General features: G+C 37.0%; 1 protein-coding gene across 3 annotated transcripts in view; it reads left to right on the forward strand.

Moving 5' to 3' along the window:
• Positions 1–443: 443 nt before the first annotated feature.
• Positions 444–23545, forward strand: part of NFXL1 (nuclear transcription factor, X-box binding-like 1) — a 74759-nt gene continuing 51657 nt past the window's right edge. Inside the window, exons 1-11 of one of the 3 annotated variants that reach the window (XM_011927323.1) lie at positions 444–497; positions 905–1141; positions 3532–3705; positions 8826–8935; positions 10858–10988; positions 14644–14822; positions 15069–15230; positions 15308–15408; positions 16129–16243; positions 17576–17700; positions 20278–20400. In XM_011927323.1, the coding sequence (XP_011782713.1) occupies positions 907–1141; positions 3532–3705; positions 8826–8935; positions 10858–10988; positions 14644–14822; positions 15069–15230; positions 15308–15408; positions 16129–16243; positions 17576–17700; positions 20278–20400 (1455 nt within the window). In that variant the 5' untranslated portion in view covers positions 444–497; positions 905–906. Of the gene's footprint in view, positions 746–904; positions 1142–3531; positions 3706–8825; positions 8936–10857; positions 10989–14643; positions 14823–15068; positions 15231–15307; positions 15409–16128; positions 16244–17575; positions 17701–20277; positions 20401–23545 lie in introns of all 3 variants that reach the window. The other 2 variants (XM_011927321.1, XM_011927322.1) reach the window with 2 other exon arrangements.

Raw genomic sequence — 23545 nt, forward strand, 5'->3', positions numbered from 1 at the left:
ATAAATGAAATCTTAAATCTCTACTTCGGAAGGCTGACTGCTTTCCTAGGAGTCGGTGTTTCTAAGGTGGGCTATCCTCAAACTCTGCGCTTTTGATTATTTTACACTGACACCTCCTGCCATCCGCAAGCCAAAAGGCAAGGATAATAAAATATGACAGAGAGCCAATTGGGACAGAGCCATGAAAACCTCATACCCAGCTGGGTTTAAGGCAGTCCTGCAGAAGCAGAAGCAAACTGGGGAGTCACTAGACCCTCCGGACCCGCCCACCTCCACCACCGTCCGCCCCTATGACCTTCGGCCCCTCCCTAGCCCCAGAGCACGCCGGGAGTTGTAGTTTTCAAAGACCTATCCAGGCCAGCGCAGGCGCTTGGGGTTCCCCTCCCGCCCAACCCCCGCACTTTTCCGGATAAGGAAGCGGCCCGTGCTGCCACGCAGTCGCCGGACCGTGGGAGGGGTCTTCTGGGAGTTGTAGTCTGTTGGGGCGAGGGCCGTCGGTAAGGAGACGTAGCTTTCAGTGGGGTCTACCGCTGCGGTTGGTTCCCGGCAGGAGCCGCAGGGTCAGTCTGTGACTCTTCCCCTACCACGCTCCCCCAGAGGCTCAGGAGGCGCTTTCCACTTCTCCTCCGGCTTTCCGTCTTGGGCACTGTGTGCTCCTTGCTCCGCGGTTTATTTCTCTGCCTAGTCCTCCCTCGCCTCTTCGGTCCATCTCCAAAGCCCGGGCTTGGCGGGGACTCGCCCTCCGGTAAAGGCAGGGCCGCGACCTCCTGAAACCCGGTGCCCGTCCTGCAGGAACCTTCCTCACTAGGTCCCTCATACGGGGTTTCCGCACCGACTCTCTCCTCCTTCGCCTCGGTCCTCGCCGCGCTCACCTCCTTCCACTCTTTTTTTTTCTCTTCTGCAGGGATGGAAGCTTCCTGGCGCCAGGTGGCCGGTGGCCGAGGCCGAGCCCGGGGACGGGCCACTGCCGCCCCCTCAGGAAATGGAATCCATCTCCGCGGCGCCGGAGGAGGGCGAGAGAAGGGGTCGGTGGGCGCGGTTCCTTTTGGCGCCAGTCCGGGAGGAGTCGCGACCTCGGCGGCTTCAGGGAGCAGGCACAGCCCAGCGGGATCCCAAGCCCTGCAGACTCCCGCAGCCAGCGGTGAGAATGGCTCCCGCCCGCGGGCTCACCTGGATGCCTCCTAAGGCAGTTGCTAGTCAGGACCGCCTCCGCCCTCGCCTTCTCTCTTTCACTGCTTTTCCACTCCTTCGGGAGTTTGTTATCCGGCTCACTTCTCCAACCTTTCAGGTGGCAGCTCTTTTCGGCACTCTAGGTAGATTTCCATCGCACCTCTTTCATCTTAATTTTAGGTAGTATTACCTTTGTTCCTTCCCTCCACTCTTGCCTGCTTGAATCTCCAGACCATAAGTTGTAAAATGTGGCCCGGTGTTCTGATTTGGTCTATAGTGTTGTTTGGTTAACGCAGAGTTTTATATGTGGATTGGTTGTCAGCGTTTGTTTGTCGTTTTTAAAAATCTGGTTAACAACCTTGTGGCTTTAGTATCTTTGTGCATGGCAACAGTCAGCTCAGCTGAGTCACAGAAATCCCATTTAGATTGGACTTGGGCACTCCATCTCACATTCGCTCTCATTTCTGGAGCCAGGTGTCATTTGTCATCTTTACCTTTGCCTTTGTTTCTTGACTTTTCTATTCCTTGTAAGCACTTGAGCTTTTGATACCTTCCTTGACTGTAGTTCCTATTTACAAATTCCATGTCCCTCTGTGGATATATCTGGTGCTGCCTCCGATATATCAATACCTTTTATCCGAGACCATGTTTTCGTGGAGCCAGGGAGCACTTACGGTTGTGCATGGGGCCCAGGGAATAATCCCTGAAATCATTTTATTTTTGTGTTTGGAATGCATTTCAGGATACATTTTTTTTTGGGTGGGTAGCAGAATTGAGTATCTGAGTGATTTTTCTCCTAGGCTAATTTTAAACGTAGGTTGTATTGTCTTAGCATGCAGTTAATGGTGGTGATGATAAGGTATGCAATATGGAGACGTATGAACAGGTTTGGTAAACTTTCTTAGATCTTGTGGGTAGAATGAAAACAAGCATTCTCTACCTGGATAGTTGAGATTTGGCTGTAAGAAATAATACGTGAGAAGGTTGCCTTGTCAACTTGTCTTTACCTTGAGATGATGTTAGATGAATACATTTACCAGGTTATGAATCTTCTCATTATCTCTGTCCAATTCAGCCTTTTTTCATATGTCTTTTAAGTGCTAATTTCCCATAGATTAATGACATTTATCATCTCTTATGACAAGTTTTGAATTATATATCTCATAGCCAGTTCTTTTTTCCCAGTACTCAAATATTGCTAGGGAAGCATGATATACATTTTTGTCCTGGTTTACTTGAAATACTCTGTTTGTTTTGTTAATAACCCCTAACCAAACTGGTTGCAATAAGAAAAGGAAAATGTTTCATGAGGGAACATAATCAAGTATGAATATACCACCTAAGATAAGACAGCTTCTCTTGGTAGTGGCTCATAAGTTTCAAGTACAATGTGAATTTTAAAATAGTCAATCAGTGAATTTAAAATCCTCTCAAGATGGGAATTTATGAACTCAGATCAATTCTGCAGGTTTATGGCTCCTTTCTTAAACTGTGTTTGCTGTCCATAAGAGCTTATTAACACTTAGTGCTTGAAGAAAATCCCTGTGGTCCTTGCTCTCAAGAAGTTTGAAGCTTCTTTGGGAGTATGTGCAGTGAAGTAATCTGATTTTGTTTTGCATGATTAATCAAGTAACAAAATGAGAAGTACAGATAGTGCTAAACAGTGGAAGAACAAATCCAAAATTAACATTTTTTTTGGAATGAAGTTGGAAGAAACATGTTTTCCATGTTAATATTTTGTGTGGATTAATGTAAAATGTTTATTTTTTTGTGATCACAAAAAGTCAATAATAAAGGCAAAAAGTTCTTGACCTAAGAAGCCGATTATAAATATAGTAGGTGCATAGTGAGTACTGTTGATACAAACTCTGGTGGGGCTGGGCTGGACTGGGCTGGACTGTCCTGTCCTATCCTACCTGTTGTTCAGAAGGTGGTAGATTGAAGTACCTACCTTCCCTGATTCTTCATATGCTCACTGTGGACATGTTTCCTCACTTCTTAAAAATTATTGCGCACAATGTACTTTAAAACGTCTTAATTTTTGTTAGTCCTTATTTTGAAGTTGATCACCAGTATTTTGATAATTCTATCGTATTTTCGTATTTTTTTCTTGATTTGTTAATCACCGTTTTCATACAAATTTGGTGCATTTTAGCAGGATATTTACAAAAGTGAAAGTTTTTGTTGTGGTATTCTCTTTAGTTGTGTGTCAAGGAATTTGAAAATACTTTTCTCATGGATTACAGGAAGATAGAATGCTCCAAAGGTGACTTTGAAATGCATGTTGTAAAATTATAGCACATTATGCTTTTCTTTTTGAGAGATTGTTTTGCAGAAATGAAACTTTTTTCTTTTAAACAGAGCTAATGTCTCAGAAAAAATTTGAAGAAATCAAGAAAGCTAACCAAGCTGCAGCCAGAAAACTTGTTGAAGAACGCTTTAGCTCTTCATCTGAAGAAGAAGGAGATGAAGATTTTGAAGGAAAACAAGGAAAAATAGTTGCAAATACGTTTATAACATACACTACTCAGACAGGTACTGATCATCTAAATTTTGACCTTTGATGTCAGTGAAGCTGTATTCCTGACATTTTTTTGGTAATGCCTTTGTTCTGTATGGAATAGATGTTATGTCTTAAGATGAGCACTGTGTGTTCTAGAGTTGAATTTTTGTACACTTTGGTATTTGAGTTATATATTGTGTGACACTAATTTTTCTATAAAGCAAATAGAATGGCAGTGGCTCTTGCATAGCCTTGGGAGGCCTTTGTGTGTATTTAATTGGCATTTCAGTAGAAAGCTTGGATGGGGCTGCTAAAGCTCCGGAGCAACAAACTGGGGCAAGTTTTTTCTGGTTTTGATGATTTAATTTAACTAGAGGACTTTGTGTACCCCCTCAATCTATTCATTTTTTTCATCATGTTAAATGTGTCTTGAAATCTTTTTAATTCTTTACTTCCTTATTTTATATCTTATTTACAACATCTGATGTATTTATTTTTAGAGTTGGGGTCTTATCCTGTTCCCCAGGCTGGAGTGCAGTGGTACAATCATAGTTCACTGCAGCCTCTAACTCCTGGGCTCCAGTGATCCTCCTGCCTCAGCTTCCTGAGTAGCTGAGACTACAGGCATGTGCTGCACCTAGCCATACTTTAAAAAAAAAAAAACCTAAATTCCCTCAGGTTTGACGTGTACATTCGTGTTATCTGTGGTTTATATCTGGTTGCTGTTAAAGCCACGTATGTTTATGTGCGAACGGGCCAAAGCTGTGTACCACTTTAGTATTAAGTGTAAAAATAGATTATTTTAAATGTAGATATTGTCAAACTTTCTGCCTTTTATACTTTAAAATTATTATTGGAAATATTCTTGCATGTAGGCCAGGCACAGTGGCTCATGCCTATAACCCCAGCACTTTGGGAAGCCAAGGTGGGGGCATCACTTGAGGTCAGGAGTTTGAGACCAGCCTGGCCAACATGGTGAAACCCTGTCTCTACTAAAAATACAAAAAAATTAGCTGGGCATGGTAGCGCACGCCTGTAATCCCAGCTACTCAGGAGGCTGAGGCAGGAGAATTGCTTGAACCTGGGAGGTGAAGGTTACAGTGAGCCAAGATCGCACCACTGCACTCCAGCCTGGGAGACAGAACAAGACTGTCTCAATTAAAAAAAAAAAAAAAGAAGTATTTTGCACGTAATGTCAACATTTATTAATATATTTGTAGAAATGTCATATTGTTTATATACCTTTTATTAGTAATATATATTTATACCCTTGCTTGGTTCTTTTTCTTACTTTAGTATACTGTTAAAACCAGGAAAAACCTTAGAAATATTTTGGGAAACAATTCTACAGAGAAGAGGTGACTTTCCTAGAGTTACACAATTAGTAATTGGCAGAGCTGGGTTTAAACCTAGTTTACTTAGCTTTAGAGCCATTACTGGGCTGATTGCATCTTCTCTGTAAAAGCAGAAAAATTCTGAGGAGATTAGACGGTTACTTTTGTACCTGTTTATGGGGAAAAAGCAGCGTTGTACAGCAGTTAAGAACATTGATATTTGAGCCAGATTGCCATGGTTTGATTCTTGGCTTTGCTACTTGGCTGTAGGATGTTTGACATATTGCTTAGCATCTTAGGGGCTCGGTTTCTTCTTTTGTAAAATGGGTATAGTGACACTAAATACCTTAGAGTTGTTAGGATGAAATGAATCACTATGTGTAAGTACCGTAGTGCTTACGGTAGTGCCTGTTGTGTAGTCTGTGCTGTATATCTGTTTGCTGGAATGTTTAATGTATTTTGTGGCTTGATTATTGGAGATTTTCTATCATAGCTGCTGCTTTCTTTTAAAAATTTTGTTTCTTTTTTCAGTCATGTCTTCCCTTGATCATAAGGCCCCACATCCTAAGCTCTCTTCTACTCTATACTAATGTATTCCTTAGTTATTATATTGTGCTTTCATGAGAAGTATAAGGCCAGTGATGCCAGGATTCAGGACTGTTGGTACAACAGAATCAGAAGCATAGCAGAGTTTGAGCATGAGTTCGCATAAAGGCAAATAAAGAGCATGAGAGTTAGTCTTTTTTTTTTTTTTTTGGAGACAGTCTTCTTCTATTGCCCAGGCTGGAGTGCAGTGGTGTGATCATAGCTCCCTACAATGTTGAACTACCAAGCTCAAGTGACCCTCCTGCTTTAGCCTCCCAAGTAGCTTGTACTGCATGCGCACACCACCATGCCTGGCTAATTTTTTTAGAATTTTTTTGTAGAGACAGGGTTTTCCTGTGTTGCCAGGACTGGTCTTGAATTCCTGGCTACAGGGAATTCTCCCACCTCAGCTTCCCAAAGTGGCAGGCGTGAGCCACTGTGCCTAGCTGAGAGTTATTCAAGTCTTCAGACAGAAGGATTTATGTATTTCACCCTTTCCTTCCCAACCCATAACCTTGGTGATTAGGTAGTTGCCTGAGTATATTGATAGGATCATGAAGATAGTTGCACATCATCAAGTAGGTTTCTAAGGAATTTCCCATAATTGCTAAGGAATTAAGATTAGGAAGTTTGGCTGAGAAGTCTAGTCTGGCAAGGTGGGAATTGATAAAAAGTAACTCTAAAATTAGAGGGTTTCTTGTTTCTAAAGGACTTTATAGAAAATAATCTTAAGAAGTTTTCTGCTTTGAGAGGACTTCGCTTGAACCATTCTAGATAGAGTCAGATTTTATTTTACAACAGAAAATGCAATAATGTCTTTCAGTCTAGTATGTAGAAAACATTTGTCATTTGTAAGTTTTATTAATTTTTAATCTGCTTTTAGTCTTACAGTGTTATGGTAATTTTTTTATGCTCTGTTTTGTATAAAATCCATTAGTATTTGATTCCCATTCCTTTGCCTCTACCAATGTAAGAAAATCTGATCACTTGATTTAAGAACATACATGCCAGAGTAATGCGATGGTTCCCACCTTAACATTATTGAATTGAAGACCAGGACTTTACCAAAGGAGTTCATTTTTATTTTAGCACAGCGTTTGCATTTTTGTAATTCTTCTCTCAAATTTCGGACTTGCATGGCCAACTTCCTGATGAGTATCTCTATCTTGCTGGTGCATGGACACATCAAACTGCTGTTGAAAGAGAACTTATTTATTCTTTTGTGTTCTTTATCTTAATAGCACTACAGTTTTCTCAGTCACCCTCCCAAGCCAGACATCTGGGAGCAGAGATGGCATATGCACGTCGTTTACTGCAATTCTCCCTCTACCCATGTCAGACAGCTCAGCAGACACAACACTCTTCCTTCTGAATGTTGACATGAACATCAGCTTTTAAAACTGATACAATCTCATTGTCACCAAGTCCTCCTAAGTTTTACTTCCTAAATTTCTTAAATCTACCGTTACTCTGCCTGTGTACTGTCACTGCCTAGTTTAAGCCTTTACAGCTGCTTAACATGTGGATTAAATCCATATAATAATTGTGAGGTAGATAACTGTTACTACTAATTTTACAGATGAGAAAACTGAGACACATTAGGTAACTTGCTCAAGGTCATTTTTTGCTTTATCTGCTGTAACTACCTCTTAACTGGTACTTCTGCTTTCAGTCTTGGCCTCCACATACTCATTTTTCTTTAGTTGCCAGAGTGATCTTTTTAAAATGCATGACTTCAAATGCCATGCTATCCACTGTGAAGTGCTGGGCAGTACATTTTATTGATGCAGCCAAACTTTAAATGTTTCAAAGAAATATTACATAAATTTTTAAAATATAAGGTTAGTTTTTATTTTGTAAAAATCTGTTCTTCTTCTTAAATACTGTTTTTTGAGTTAGCTGTTAGATTAGATGAAATTTAAAATGTTTTGTATCTGTTAATGCCAGCTTAGTTGAAAAGCAAAATAGACACCCCATATTATTATTCTGCTCTTAAGGATTTTTTAAAAAACTACAATGTTTGTTTAAAATAAAGCAATTATCTGTAATAAGTTTATAGTAATTTATAGTTTTGAGAGTACGTTTGTGTTTATTTTGTTTAATGTCCTAAATCACATTTATTTTATGGTAGAGCAAGCTTTTGTAAGTGCTGTGTTTACTCAGATGATTTTAGAAAGTAAAGAATTAGTCACATGTCCTGTTTATGTCATTTTTCTTTTTGGCAACTTAAATTTTGGCTTGAACCACGTTATTACCATGATAAGTTCTGTACTTACGTTAGTTTATGCTTTAATCTACTTTTTTTTGAAGACTCAGTCAACCTCTATCGAACGTGTCTTTATTGTTCTAAAGCCATGCAGGCTTATTTTTCTCATACTAAAGTGACTCAGATTATTCCCCTTTTGTTGTCATTTGTGCTTTAGGGGACTTCTTCTATTTTTCATTTTGCTGTTACTTGTTATTTGTTGGACCTTCCTGCAGTAACTGCTCACTGCAGTATAGCATAGAGGTTAAGAGGGTTCACTTTGTAGGCAAACTGAAGTTAATTCTTTTGTGCCTCAGTTTTCTCATTTGTAAAATGAAGATAATAGCTCATTTAATCCTATTGAAGTACTAATAGTACAGTGTCTAAAAAATAAGCACTCAGTAATTACTCAAAGAAAATAATGTCTGGTACTGTTTTTTCTGAAAAGCTTATTCTGCCTTCTTAAGCAGAAGTAGTGAACATATTTCATGAGATGTGGTTATTGTACTGTAAAAACCTCAGGGTCTTTTCATCAACAAATTTTTATTAAGAATACACCTATTAAATTCACGCGCGCACACACACACACTCACATCTATGCTTCTGTTTATGCTAAGTGACTCTACTAATTAGTTTAGGCTTTTCCTTCCACACTTTGCTTTTCCTTAAGACTTTACATCTTTCAGCTCTTGCTTATGGCTCTGCCTCCACCAAATTTGTTGAGAATTGTAACAGCCAAAAAAGTAAATATAACAGAGAGAGAGAGCTGAGGTGCTGATTTTGAACCATGTACACAAGATTTAATACACAGACTTTGTTACCTCTTGACAGCTCATTGGTTACTTTTTTAAAAAAACTTCTTGTTTTACAGCTATATTTTGAGCAATTGATATTGCTAGACAGTTCTTACGTAATGTGGTGCTATTAGTGAGTTTGTGTTATTTTCAGATGTTGTTTAGGATGAGATTTTCAATCTTTTAATTTCCAGATGGAGATACACGTGAATTAGAGCGAACAAAACAATATGTAAATGAAGCTTTTCAAGCAGGGGCTATGACATGCTTAATTTGTATTGCTTCGGTGAAGAGAAACCAAGCAGTAAGTTATTCTCCTTATTTATATTAATGTATCTTCCCAAAATATCTTAGTTTGCACTTACAATACTTAATGATTTATTCTTTTGTTTACTTTTGTTTAAAAATACTTCATTTGAGAATTTTGTATATGAATTGATCTTCATTTTAAAATACGTAACTTAAAAAAAATTACCACTAAATGAGTATCCAGTATTTTTAGCACTATTGAAATAACTTAGTTGTCTTCAGTTTTAATGCAAATGTTGATTTGATAGAACATTTTTAGCATCTGTACTTTATAGATTCCCACAAAAGTGATGTGTTAAAATGTACTATATTTTACTACTTTTATTGGGTTTGGAAAAAGATACGGTCCCTATCTTCAAGAAAGTAGAACTTGGCAATAACACTTATGGCTTAATTAGTTAGCGTATCCTGTGTTAAAGGCATTTTGGGAAGTGGTGATGGTCAGTGGGGAGAGAGATTCGGACAAAACTCATGTCCTTGGAAGAGCTATGGCCCAGTGATAAAAATATCTCTATGTAAATTTAAAAGGGCATTAATGAAGCAATTAAGAAGTGATTACTGAATATGAAAGACTCAACATTTAGACCTTAGATTAATTCACTGCTATTATAGCAGCATTGCCTAAAGAAAGCAAATCAAGTCAGATGAAATAGTTTGGTCATGTAGAGTGAATCAGAAATTTAACACGCTCTGGTTGGATAGAAGAGTATATCAGATATAGATTCCTTTTGTGCCTAGAGTCACATCTAGTTGGTTTACTCTGATTTCAGCTACAGGGAATGCATAATCTCTGCATGCAGATACAAACCCACTTTAAACACTTGCTGTGTGTGTGTGTTTTTTCCACCTCTGAATTTTCTTCTTGGAAACTGACTTAGCTAGTACATGGCTATAGTGCAGAAGCACTGGATAGTTAAAGCCCCTTGCAGCAACATTGCACCACAGGGACTTGGTAGGTGAATGCCCCAACCTCCTTACCATTAGTGGTTGGGGCTGGGCAGTCCAAGGCGTGTTTTACATGGTTCTGCAGACGGTCCCCTGTAGGATTGAGCTTCTGTGGCCTTAGTGGTAATCAGCTCAACAATATGCCATTCATTGGCATTTCTTTTTCCCGTCTAGTCCCCTTACTCCTGCATCCAAGTTCTTATCTCAGATACTGCTTTGGGGGTAACCCAAACTAAGAAGTTGGCTGTTTAATGCTGTTGTTAGCTCATGCAATATGCTACATATCTGATTTTCTCAAACAGTTGTAAAATGTTATAAGAAAAGGGGAACTGATTTTTATCAGTTTTATCAAAGTATTTGGCAGGTTTTAAAAATGAATTTAGTATTATTTCTTAAGCTTTTAAATTATGTATATTCTTAGTTTTTGATTACCTAATTTTTAAAATTTAGCATTAGTTAGGTGTTAGACTAACAGGTTTTGTGTAACAAAAGGGCTATGTAGATATATATGTGCGTATTTATGTTTAAGGATTCTTTTGTAGTATTATTTATACTCGGAAATAACCATCCAACAACAAGAAATTTAAGTACCTAAGTCTACATGATGTAATGTATAGCTATAAATATGCTTATAAAAAAGACTATAAAATTACATTTCAGTTATTATAGTATGACCTTATTTTTTAAAAGTATGAAAAAAATATATATATATAAATTTGGAGACTGTCCAGAATGTTAGCAGTAATTATTTCTAGCTGAATGAATCTGTGTGATTAATAATAATTTTCTTTAACATATTCTACTTTAAATGCATTTCCCATGAAACAGTTCTGTTATACTGGAAGGAAAGACCTTTTTTCTTTAATCCTTAGATAGCTCTTGAAAATAGTTTAGTGTGATACTCATTTTAAATTATTTTACAATTAACAAAGAAAAATTAACATATATTAACTTCTGATACCTTTGTCTTAGGTTTGGAGCTGTTCGGGATGTTTCTGTATATTTCACATGCCCTGTATCCAGAAGTGGGCTAAAGACAGCGAGTTTCTTGTATCTTCTGTGACTGATGATGATTTTGGAAAGAGAGATTATCCCTGGCCTTGGTAACTTTTTCTAGTTAGTTGGATTATTATTATTATTTTCCGATGGAGTTTTAGTCTTGTCACACAGGCTGGAGTGCAATGGCGATCTTGGCTCACTGCAACCTCCACCTCCTGGGTTCAAGAGATTCTCCTGTCTCAGCCTCCTGAGTAGCTGGGATTATAGTCACCTATCACTACGCCTGGCTAATTTTTTGTATTTTTAGTAGAGACGGGGTTTTACCATGTCTGCCAGGCTGGTCTTGAACTCCTGACCTCAAGTGACCCATCCCAAAAAATCCCAAAGTGCCAACTAGGCTGGCATGCCACTGCACCTGGCCTAGTTGGATTATTAAATTGTAGAATAAATGAAAATTGTAGATTCTACGTTACTTTATTGGTGGTTTCAATATCCATGTTGGGCCTTTAATTATTCATTTGGTGTGTGAATATATGGAACCTTAATAAAGGCTGTTTTTTTTCAATTTGAATTTGTATAACTAATAAATCATCCAGGCTTAATTTTTCCTCTGCAAAACAGTTCCTTAATTATCCTTTGAAAGGACTTTCAGTTTTCTGTAGGACTGAGAATCATTCATAATTGTGATCTTCTTGTCCGGAATTCTATGAGGATGCATTATTATTACATTGTACAAGACTATCATTTAATGTATTTTGATTATAAGATTCCCAGTTTTATCCTCCCAAATCTCAAAACTGCAGGTGTATATTATACAATATCATTTTTTTTTACAGTTATTAGTTTTGCTTATTATTGATGATTATTTGGTCTTGGGAACTTTTGTTATATTTCTAGAAAGAGTTGGAGAGTCGAATTTTATATCTCTGCTAAGTAAAGACAACAAGAAACTTATTCATGTTGGCTGTCCAGAGAGGTAGATTGACTGTCAAAGTAATGAAGTGTAAGCTTCAGGGGCTCTGTGTGGTCACATTTTGTAACTTTAGTAACTAATTTTATGTTTAAAACTTTGAGTTTTTTTTTTTTTAAATTTAAATTTTTATTTTTTTGAGCCAGTTTTGCTGTGTTGCCCAGGCTGGAGTGTAGTAGTGTGATCTCGGCTCACTGCAGCCACTGCCTGTATGGTTCAAGCGATTCTCCTGTCTCAGCCTCCAGAGTAGGTGGGATTACAGGTGCCCGCCACCATGTCCGGCTAAGTTTTGTAATTTTAGTAGAGATGGGATTTCACCATGTTGGCCAGGCTGGTCTTGAACTTCTGGCCTCATGTGATCTACGCACCTTGGCCCCTCAAAGTGTTGAGATTACAGGCATGAGTCACCGCATCTGGCCAGTGGTGTAGTTTTTAAAAAACATTTAGACATGCTGGTGACTTTTAGAAGAGTATGTAAAAGTAATTCTCAGCAATCTGTGAGAGATTTTATTTTCCTGTTACCAATGGGGATATTGAAGTTAATTGAAGGGAAGTGACTTCACGCTACTCACTCTTAAGTAGTGGAGAAACCTAGGATTTCTTACTTTTAAATTCAGTGCTTTTGCTATTCAGCTGAGTTATGTCTTTTGTCCTTGCTTTTAGAAATGTTATTTTTCTTTTCATTGAATGCACACTTTTTGAAAACTATTTCAAACATTTCAAAGTATATTTGTTTTGCTCCTGCATATTATTTACTTGTGGTGGAGGACTTTTAGTGTTTAATAGGTACGGAATTAAGCCAGGTGTTCTAGCTTGTTAGTTTAGAGATTTAAACCTTATGTATATATTTTTTTACCCTCACTCTTCTCACTTCTGTTTTAAGTAGTCATTTTGCCATACAGGAGGAAAGGATCAATTAAAAAAAAAGTACTGTTACTTCTAATTTAAAAGGAACAACAGTTTAATCAGCTGTGCCGTATCCTTTGTGTTCCATATTTCATATATTTTTAAGAAAATAAATGACCATTCTGGTTAAGAACCCATTTTGTTTAATCCTCATCAAGATGGAGCTAGAACTTGGTAAAATGTTAATAATTTTAAGTTATTTTATGGAAATAAAAAATTTAAAATGCAGGTTTCTACTAAGATACTACTTTTTAATGAAGAAGATCTAGCATAATTACATTTCATTGTTGTCATCCCATTTTAAAATAAAACTCATACATTTGCATATATTACCCTCACTGGGCCAGTTCAGTTTCAGTGCTGATGGGCAGTGTTAAGGTATGTTGAGTTGCCTATTAGTCATCCATACCCATGCTTATTAAAAATACATATTCCCCTCCACACTAGCTTAAAGGAATAGTAAACACGTTTAATAAAAAAAAAATTGAATTCTTCCAATAAAGTGCCAGTTATTTATTCCAGAGACAGATGAACTTAGTATTTTGTTTTTGATTTTTCATTACAAGAACAAATATCTTTTGGTTATTTTGAATATTTATGTGGCATTTATTTGGAAACCGAACATATAAATATTTTGTATATGATACAAAAGAAATTTAAATGTTAATATGAAACTTGTTCTAGTGTAATGTGCTAACTATACTCATTTGTCTGGGAGATAAAGTTAGAGCGTCTTTTGAGAATGAAGTGATCTATGATGATCTACAAGTACATTTCTGATAGAGCTGAAGGTTAACACTTCTACTACCAAAACTTATTTATTTTAATGATGGAAGTTTAAAGCCTTTCATGGTACTTGAACTTTTCTTTGACTTAGGCACATTCAAATTATATCTTTTTTTTGGGCTGGGCACAGTGGCTCATGCCTGTAATCCCAGCACTTTGGGAGGCCAAGGCTGATGAATCACTTGAGGTCAGGAGTTTCAACTCTTGGCCAACATGGCAAAAACCCCGAATCTACTAAAAATACAAAAAATTAGCTGGGCGTAGTGGCGCGCACCTACCTATAGTCCCAGCTACTTGGGTCACTGAGGCACAAGAATTTTTTGTACCTAGGAGGCAGAGGTTACAGTGAGACGAGATTGCGCCAGTATACTCCAGCCTGGGTGACAGAGTGAGACTCTGTCTCAAAAAAGAAAAAAAAAAAAGAATTATATTTTTTTGTGCTAGATGTTATGAATTATGAAATTCTTTATTTTCAAGTTTATTTCCCCTTAATTCTAAATTGTAGTCGTGTTTCTTGTGGTATTGCCTGTCTATAACCTGACTTCTCTCTTCTGTTTGCTGTTGCTAATATATTTTGTTTATTTGTAATCCACAAAACAAAACTTAAAAAGTTGAGCTTTATGAAAAGCAGAGTGAATTTCTCAAGAATAAAGTTCAGGTGGTTAGTAGAAAACTAATGTTACTTTCTTTTTGTAGCTGTATTCTATATATGTGCTGTTTAATTCATGGTAACTGGCCACATATAGCTATTTCAATATTCAGAAATTATAAAATAAGAAATTTGATTCCTTCCTCAGTTGTAAGCACTAGCCACGTTTCCAGTGTTCACAGTATGTGGCTAATTGCTACTGTATTGGACAATCCCTGTATAAAACTGTTTCATCATCTCAGCACATTGTATCGTACAGTGCTGTTCTATATGGTTGAAATAGATTTTAATAAGATCTTGTTTTTTTTACTAACACAAAGATGGAGCAGAGTTCCTTAACATAAAACTAATTTAACAGAATATACTCTGTTACTAAGTTTATTTATATTTCTGTCTCTCATGTTGCTTTTAAAGGCGGTTAGCTTTAATAATTTATTCTTCTTTGTAGTCCAAAATGTAGGTTTGAGTACAAACGATCTGAAACACCTAGTAGATACTATTGCTATTGTGGAAAAGTGGAAGATCCACCTTTAGATCCGTGGCTTGTGCCTCATTCATGCGGCCAAGTATGTGAGCGTGAATTTAAACCTTCTTGTGGCCATAAATGTTTACTCCTCTGTCATCCAGGTGAGTTATATATTGCATTTTTAATTGTTTGTGGGTGATTATTTCTTCTTATGTTGAGGCAAAAAAAAAAAAAAAATTGTAAAAGTTGAATTCACAATTGAAGTTTGCCATGAGAAAATATTGAAAGTTATTGCCTTTTGTCAAGTATCAGTAAAGAAAGTTCTAGAAATTATTGATAGGTGTAGAAATTGAAAGTTTTAGTTTCTGACTTTAGATTTTTTTTTTTTTGCTTTTACTGAATTCTAGGTCCCTGCCCTCCTTGTCCAAAGATGGTCACAACTACTTGTTACTGTAAGAAAGCAAAACCTATCCCTCGTAGGTGCAGTGCCAAGGAATGGTCTTGTCAGCTGCCATGTGGACGGAAGTTGCTTTGTGGGCAACATAAGTGTGAAAATCCTTGTCATGCAGGTAAAAGGCCATACCCATTAGATTTTTCTGCCTTAGCAAAAGTCAATTTCTGTGCTAATTTATCATTGTGGTTTTAGGAAGCTGTCAGCCTTGTCCAAGAGTTAGTAGACAAAAGTGTGTCTGTGGCAAAAAAGTAGCCGAAAGAAGTTGTGCAAGTCCACTATGGCACTGTGATCAAGTAAGTTTATATGCATTTCGAGGGATGGGTATTAAAGAATACACAAAGCATAGACAACCTAGAAAGTAGCAAGGCTAATCAGGTTTAGTTGGATAAAAGGCAAGGAAGAATAACAACTCAGGTGAATTATATCATGTTTTAAGAAACTACTCTTAAATTTAATATCATTTTTAATTATTAGAGGAAAAATTTTTTTCAAAGTAACAGGTATTTTTTGAATTTTGGATTCACTACATTTGTACTCTTTTCTTGCTAGCTCTTGTCCCCTTCTTCTCTTTCCCCTCTCTTCAACCAGCACCCCTCTCTGCTTCTTGAATTCATCAAATTGAGGAAGTAAGATTGGTTTTATAGGTTGCTTGTCCTAGAATTGGCATGGTTTTACTGCCACTTAGAACTCCTTGGTGAAAGGCCATATGAAGCTGCATGTAGTTTTTTTCTGTATTGCATTTTTAAAATATACTTTTTGGTGCATAGGAAATATATGTGTGTGTATACATATGTATATATGTACCTATATATGTATATGTACCTATATATACCTATGTATATATGTACCTATATATACACATATGTATGACACCTGTATAAAATATAAAGTAAAATAATATGAGGGACATAAGCAGTTGTTTATTTGTGATTGAAAAATGGATTGTGTCTTGTATGAAGTCTTTTTTGTTAACTTTTAAATCCTTCATTAGTGTTTATTGCATTTTATTTGAGGTATGTGGAAAAACACTGCCATGTGGTAATCACACATGTGAGCAAGTTTGCCATGTTGGTGCTTGTGGAGAATGTCCTCGATCTGGGAGAAGGTTCTGTCCATGTCAGAAATCAAGTAAGACTTATTTTTTTTATATATAGGAAATGAACTATCAAGCCATGAAAAGACATTCAAAAGACGTGTTCCAGGAAGCTTAAGTGCATATTACTAAATGAAAGAAGCCAGTCTGAAAAACCTACAAAATTTAAGCCTCCAACTATATGACATTCTGGAAAGGTCCAAACTGTAGTGATCAATGGCTTCCAGGGGTTGGGGAGAGAGAGAGAGATAAATAGGAGAGACATAGAAGATTTTCAGGGTAGGGAAACTCCTCCGTGTGATACTGTAATGGTGAATATATGTTATTATACATTTGTCCAAACCTATAAAATATACAACATCATGAGTGAACCCTTATATAAACTATGAGCTTTGGGTGATTATGATGTGTCAATGTAAGTACATCAGTTATAACAAATGTACCACTCTGGTGGGGTTTGATAATAGCAGAGGCTGTGCTATTGTCATTATTATGTAATAGGTTATAGGTGAGTTTATTTTAGGCTGCTTTGAGGTAAAGGCATAGTAGGATAGCACTTTCAGTCAGCTTCTTTGACTCCCCACAAATAACAGCATCATATGTATAAGACTGCTTCTAATACTTGTCACAATATGTTTATGTTAAAGGTGAGTTTTATAATTTTGTAGTTGTTGCAGTTTTTTAAGAGAGGTGGTTTCATTCTGTTGCCCAGGCTAGAGTGCAGTGGTGTGATCCTAGCTCACTGCAGTCTCAGACTCCTGGGCTCAAGTGATCCTCCTGCCTCAGCCTTCTCAGTAGCTGAGAATACAGGCACCTGCCACCATGGCTGGCTCATTTTAAAAAATTTTTGTAGAGATGTGTTCTCCCTGTGTTACCCAGGTTAGCAACGAACTCCTGGCCTCAAGTAATCCTCCTGTCTCGGCCTCCCAAAGTGCTAGGATTGTAAGTGTGAGCCACTGCGCCTGTCCTGAGTTTTATATTGCTTTAAAGTCTACATCTTTCTTTTTGTCTTTGTGGGGTAGTTCAGAGCAAATTTTTTAAAACAAATTTTTAAATTAGGAAAATTCATGAATGATTTATGTAGTCTTTACTCATTTCTTCAGGTAACTATTTCTGAAGGAGATAGCCCATAAAAATATGCTTCTTGAGGATGGTAACATGTCAAATTTCTTTTTAAAAGCCATAAGCTTAACAAATATTAGGGATTATTTTCATTAAAGTTAATTTTTCCCAATGATTATGTGGATACAAAAATTTATAGTCTGAAAGTGCCAGCATTCCTTAGGGAGCCTGAAGAACATAGCATTTTGTTGATGTTTAATAATAATGTATCTTATTACTAACATTGACTTTTTGTCTGTTTTTAGGGTTTTCTTTGCCTTGTACAGAAGATGTACCAACTTGTGGAGACAGTTGTGACAAAGTACTTGAATGTGGAATTCATAGATGTTCACAGCGTTGTCACCGAGGTCCCTGTGAAACATGTAGACAAGTTAGTCATCTTGTGTAATAATTACTTTTAAGGCCAGGCGCGATGGCTCAAGCCTGTAATCCCAGCACTTTGGGAGGCCGAGACGGGTGGATCATGAGGTCAGATCAAGACCATCCTGGCTAACATGGTGAAACCCCATCTCTACTAAAAAATACAAAAAACTAGCCGGGCGAGGTGGTGGGCACCTGTAGTCCCAGCTACTCGGGAGGCTGAGGCAGGAGAATGGCGTAAACCCAGGAGGCGGAGCTTGCAGTGAGCTGAGATTGCACCATTGCACTCCAGCCTGGGTGACAGAGCGAGACTACATCTCAAAAAAAAAAAAAAAATTGCTTTTAAGAGCTACCTATCATAATGTATCAAATGAGATTGTCCTGTGGTTGTTTTCTATTACTTATTTTCATATACATCTGTGTCATGATCTATATGAATTTAGTGACCTAATATTAGGGTAAGAAGCAGGAGAGTACAGGCATACCATGTTTTATTGCATTTCACTTTATTGTGCTTTGCCAATACTGTGTTTTTAATAAGTTGAAGATTTATGGTAAGCCTTTGTAAAACAAATCTTTCAGCTCCATTTTTCCAACAGTATGTGCTCATGTCTCTGTGTCATATTTGGTAATTCCTGCACTATTTCAGACTTTTTCATTATCATTATATCTGATATGATAGCCTGTGGTCAGTGATCTTTGATGTTACTATTGTGATTGTTTGGGGGTGCCACAAACCATGCCCATATTAGACAGTGAATTTAATGGTTAAATGTTGTGTGTGTGTTCTGAATGCTCTACTGACCAGTTGTTCCCCATTCTCTTTCCCTCTCCTTGGGCCTTCCTATTCCCTGAGAGGCAACAATATTGAAATTAGGCCAATTAATAACCCTACAGTGGCTTTTGTAAATGTTCAAGTGAAAGGAAGAGTCGCACATTTCTCATTTAAATCAAAAGCTAGAGATGGTTAAGCTAGTGAGGGAGGCAAGTTGAAAGCTGAAATAGGCTGAAAGGTCTCTTACATCAATTAGCCATGTTGTGAATGCAAAGGAAAAGTTCTTGAAGGAAGTTAAAATTGCTACTGCAGTGAATACAGAAATGATAAGAAAGTGAAACAGCCTTATTGATGATAAGGAGGAAGATTTAGAGGTCTGCAAAGAAGATCAAAGTAATTATAATATTACCTTAAGCCAAAGCCTACTCCAAAGCAAGGCCCTAACTTCAATTCTATGAAGGCTAGGAGAGGTGAGAAAGGTGCACAAGAAAAGTTTGAAACTAGCAGAGATTGGTTCTTGAGGTTTAAGGAAAGAAGCCCTGTTCATAATACAAAGGTGCAAGGTGAAGCAGCAAGTGTTGATGTAGAAGCTGTCAGGTTATCCAGATGATCTAGCTAAGGTAATTGATGAAGGTGGCTACATTAAAGAAAAGATTTTCAACTGAGATGAAATAGCCTTCTACTGGAAGAAGATACCATATAGGACCTTCACAGTTAAAGCTTCAAAGCGTCAAAGAATAGGCTGACTTTCTTCTTAAGGGCTAATGTAGCTCCTTAATTGCTCATTAATTGATATTGATAATGCAGCTCATTAGTGTAGCTCATAGTTGAAGCCAATGCTCATTTACTATTTCAAACATTGTAGGGGTCTTATGAATTTTGCTGAACCTAGTCTGCTTATGCTCTGTAAATGGAACAACAAAGCCTAGATGACAGCACATCTATTGACAGCACACCTTTATGGCATGGTTATAAGCCCACTCTTGAGACTGACTGATCAGGAAATTTTCTTTTCAAAATATTACTGCTCATTGACAATGCACCTGGTCACCCACGAGCTCTGATTGAGGTGTATAAAGAGATGAATGTTTTTATGCCATGTCTGCTAATACAATATCCATTCTGCAGCCCATGGATCAAGGAATAATTTTGACTTTCAAGTTCTATTTTTTAAGAAATATATTTCCTAAGGCTATAGCTGCCATAGATAGTGATTCCTCTGATGAATCTTGGCAATGTAAATTGAAAACCTTCTGGAAAGGATTCCTCATTTTAGATGCCATTCAGAATATTCATTATAATGAGAGTAGGTCAAAATATCAACATTAACTGGAGTTCATAAGAAGTTGATCCCAGCCCTCATGGATGACTTTGAGTGTTCAGGACTTCAGTAGAGGTCTAGACTTGAGGCTTTAAAGTTGTATATGTCATTTTGGTTTTGACCAGAGTACCAAGTCCACAAGTTATCTTACGAGGTAATCTAGTTTTTTTGACTTTACTGAGACAAGAGTTGCAGATGTTATGGTTGTAATGAAATGGAAGCGGTTTTTTTATGTGGTTTTTTTTTTTTTTTTTTACTATTTAATAGCAGTTTTCTAAATTTAATAACAAATTTATATGAAGTCCTTTTTGGAGCAAAGTAAGATATAAGTAAATGTTTTAGGAAATTCAAATTGGTTTTTGGTAAAGTTTGTTATACAAATTTAGCGTTAAAATTTTTGTTCTTTATGTTTTAATAATTATAAAAGGTGCGATGTGAGGAAAAAATATTAACAAAAATCAATTTTAATAGCATTTATTTTATTCTTCCAGGAAGTGGAAAAGCATTGTCGCTGTGGAAAGCATACAAAACGAATGCCTTGTCATAAACCTTATCTGTGTGAAACTAAATGTGTTAAGATGCGTGACTGTCAGAAGCATCAATGTAGAAGAAAGGTTTGTGTATTAACCATGGAAACCTCTGATTTAAAGACTGTATTGAATTTCTCCATTTTGGACCCACAATAAGTGCTGTCTTGAACTCTTTCTCAAATGTTCAGGCATATGCTTTGTTTTAATATATTAATAAATATTCTAGATTAACCTTAATCTAGATAATTTTTGTACTAGTGGGAATTGTACCAATATTTTTCAAATGAGAAGTTTCTTGTCCTGTGCATTGTCCTCTCAGCTTGATATTTCTGATCACTGACTGTTTCTGATCACTGAAATGTATGATTTTCATATATTTTATATTTGTGTATTTTATAAACCCCAAGTACATCGTCTTTACTTTTGCTTTAAATAATCAATTATCTTTTAAAGAGCTTGAAAAAATAAGAAAAAGTAATTTTTGATATTTATCATCATACTTTTGGTGCTTTTCATCTTTTTGTACAGATTCACATTTCCATCACATTTCATTTTTTTTCTATTCTGAAGGATTTCCTTTGACATTTCTAATAGTGCTGGCCATGAATTCTTTCAACTTTATATGTCTGAATATAACTTTCTTTAGTCTTTGTGAAAAATATTTTTACTTTAGAGCTCTAGTTTGGCAGTTTTTAAACCCCATACTTTAAAGGTATTGCTCTACTATCTTTTAGCTTGCATTTTTTCCAATAAGTAGTATACTGTGATTGTTATATTTGTTCCTCTGTACTGATTGTTTCTCTTTTTTTCTGGCTGGTTATTAAGATCTTTCTCTTTATCACCCGTTTTCAGCAGTTTGTTTCTGGTGTTCCTTGGTATAGTGTTCTTTATGTTTCTTAACTTAGTTTTCATTGAGCTGCTTAGATCTGTAGATTTATAGTTTTTATTATATTTGTGAAATTTTTGGTCTTTATTTCTTCAGATTTTTTTTTTTCTGTTTTCCCGTACCCATCACCTTCTGAGACTTTGAGGACATGTATATTATATGCTGCTTGAATTTCTAAGTTCACTGATACTATATTTATTTTTCAGTCTGTTTCTGTTTTAGTTTATATAGTTTTGTCTTCAACATCGCTAATTTTCTTCTGCATTGTCTAATCTGCTTTTTATCCCATCCTGTGTTTTTCATCTGAGAGGTGTATTTTCATCTCTAGAAGTTGGATTTGGGTCTTTTTTATATCTTCCGTGTTTCTCCTTAGCATGTTCATGCTTCCTCTACCTACTTGAATGTTAGATAGGCTATGTTTGTAATGTCTGCTTTAATATCCTTGTGTACTAATTCTGTCATCTTTCATTTCTGAGTCTGTTTATTGATTTTTCTGCTTTTTTGGGATTATATTTTCCTGCTTCTTTGTCTGCTAGATGATTTTTGATTGTTTCTAGACATGAACTTTACATTTTTGGGTGCTGGTTCTTTTTGTTTGTTTATTTATATTTCTTTAAATATTTTTAAGCCTTATTCTGGGACAAAGTTAAGTTTCTCAAAAATTGTTTGTTCTTTCAGAGGCTTGATATTTTTAAGTGTGACCAGAACACTCTTTTGTTTAGGGCTAATTTGGCCCCATTACTGAGGCAATAAGTCTTCTAAGTACTCTACTTGATGCCCAGGTATTAGAAGATCCTTCCACTCTGGCTTAAGGAACACAGAGTTTTTCCCAGCCTTGTGTGATCTCTTGAAATTATTCTGCCTTCTCTTTCCAGTAGTTCAGCTTTTGGGTTGTTTCCTCTCATACACATACAGACCAGTACTCAGCCAAAGACCCAAGGAGTTCTTTCTGGAGTTCTTCAGAGCTTTTTCTGTGCTGCTGCCTTCTCTCCACAAATTCTAGCCACACTGGCCTCTCTGAATTATGAATTTTGTCTACTCAACTTTGTAAGACAGCCAGATTCTGCTTATGATCTTCTTCCTTGTGCTATAGCCAGAAGTCTTCATGTGTAAGCTGATGGCATTGCAGGCCTTACCTAGTTTGTTTCCCTTCTGTTAGGGACTGCCATCTGTGCCTCATTATCTAATGTCTGAAAATTGTAGCTTCATATCTTTTATCTGGTTTGCTAGTTGCTTGAGACAGGAGTGTAAATCTGGTGGTTGTTACTCCATCATAATTTGAAACAGAGGTGTCTATTGGCTTATTCAATTCATGGACCACATAACCTTTTCCCCCACCGACAAAGTGGTAGGATAGGCACATAGTATTACTCAATAAACATTTGTCTAATTGAATAAACTGTATTGCCTTTTTTTTTTTTTGAGATGGAGTCTTCCTCTGTCGAGGCTGGAGTGCAGTGGTGTGATCTTGGCTCACTGCAACCTCCGCCTCCCATGTTCAAGCAATTCTCCTGCCTCAGCCTCCCTGATTAGGTGGGACTACAGGCATGCACCACCATGCCTGGCTAATTTTTGAGAATAAACTATATTGACTTAATTGCTTTTTAATAATGTACATTTTGTTTTTAGCTATTTTTATATACTGCAACTATACAACTCTAAGTTTCTTTAAGACAATTGTATTCTGTATTTCCTTTCCAAAGTTAGGTAAGTAAGAAGTTAAGGAAAGAGTTAAGATGGCAATATAGACTTGAAGTAGTTGACTGGTATCCGTGATTGAAAAATTAGGACAGGTCATAGCTAGCTATATTTCTCACACATGGAAGTGTCTGTGAAACCAGGGAAGTGACAAAGAAAGCTGGATGCAAGTAGCCTATCTCTGCTTCTCTTCTTTAGTCTCTTATTCTATGGTTTGAAACTAACTGTCAAACGAAGCCAGGAACAGTGGATTATGCCTATAATCCCAGTACTTTGGGAGGCCAAGGTGGGCAGATCGCTTGAGCTCAGGAGTTTGAGAGCAGCCTGGGCAACATGGCAAAACTCCATTTCTACCAAAAATACAAAAACTACCCAGGTGTGTTGGGGAGAGCATGTAGAACTAGGTACTCAGGAGGCTGAGGTGTGAGGATGGCTTGCGCCTGGGAGGTGGAGGTTGCAGTCAGTCAGAACTGTGCCATTACACTCTAACCTGGGCAACAGAGCCAGACCCTGTCTCAAGAAAAAAGAAAAAGAAAATACATAACTGCCAAATGAATCTGTACATGGAATTGATTTTAATTAAATTTTTTAAAAAGCCAGACTAATTGTTTTCCTGTATTGACATTCCTTTGGTTAATATTGTTA

This window comes from Colobus angolensis, unplaced genomic scaffold, assembly GCF_000951035.1.
Source record: "Colobus angolensis palliatus isolate OR3802 unplaced genomic scaffold, Cang.pa_1.0 Scaffold71, whole genome shotgun sequence".
NCBI classification, from domain to species: Eukaryota; Metazoa; Chordata; class Mammalia; order Primates; family Cercopithecidae; genus Colobus; species Colobus angolensis.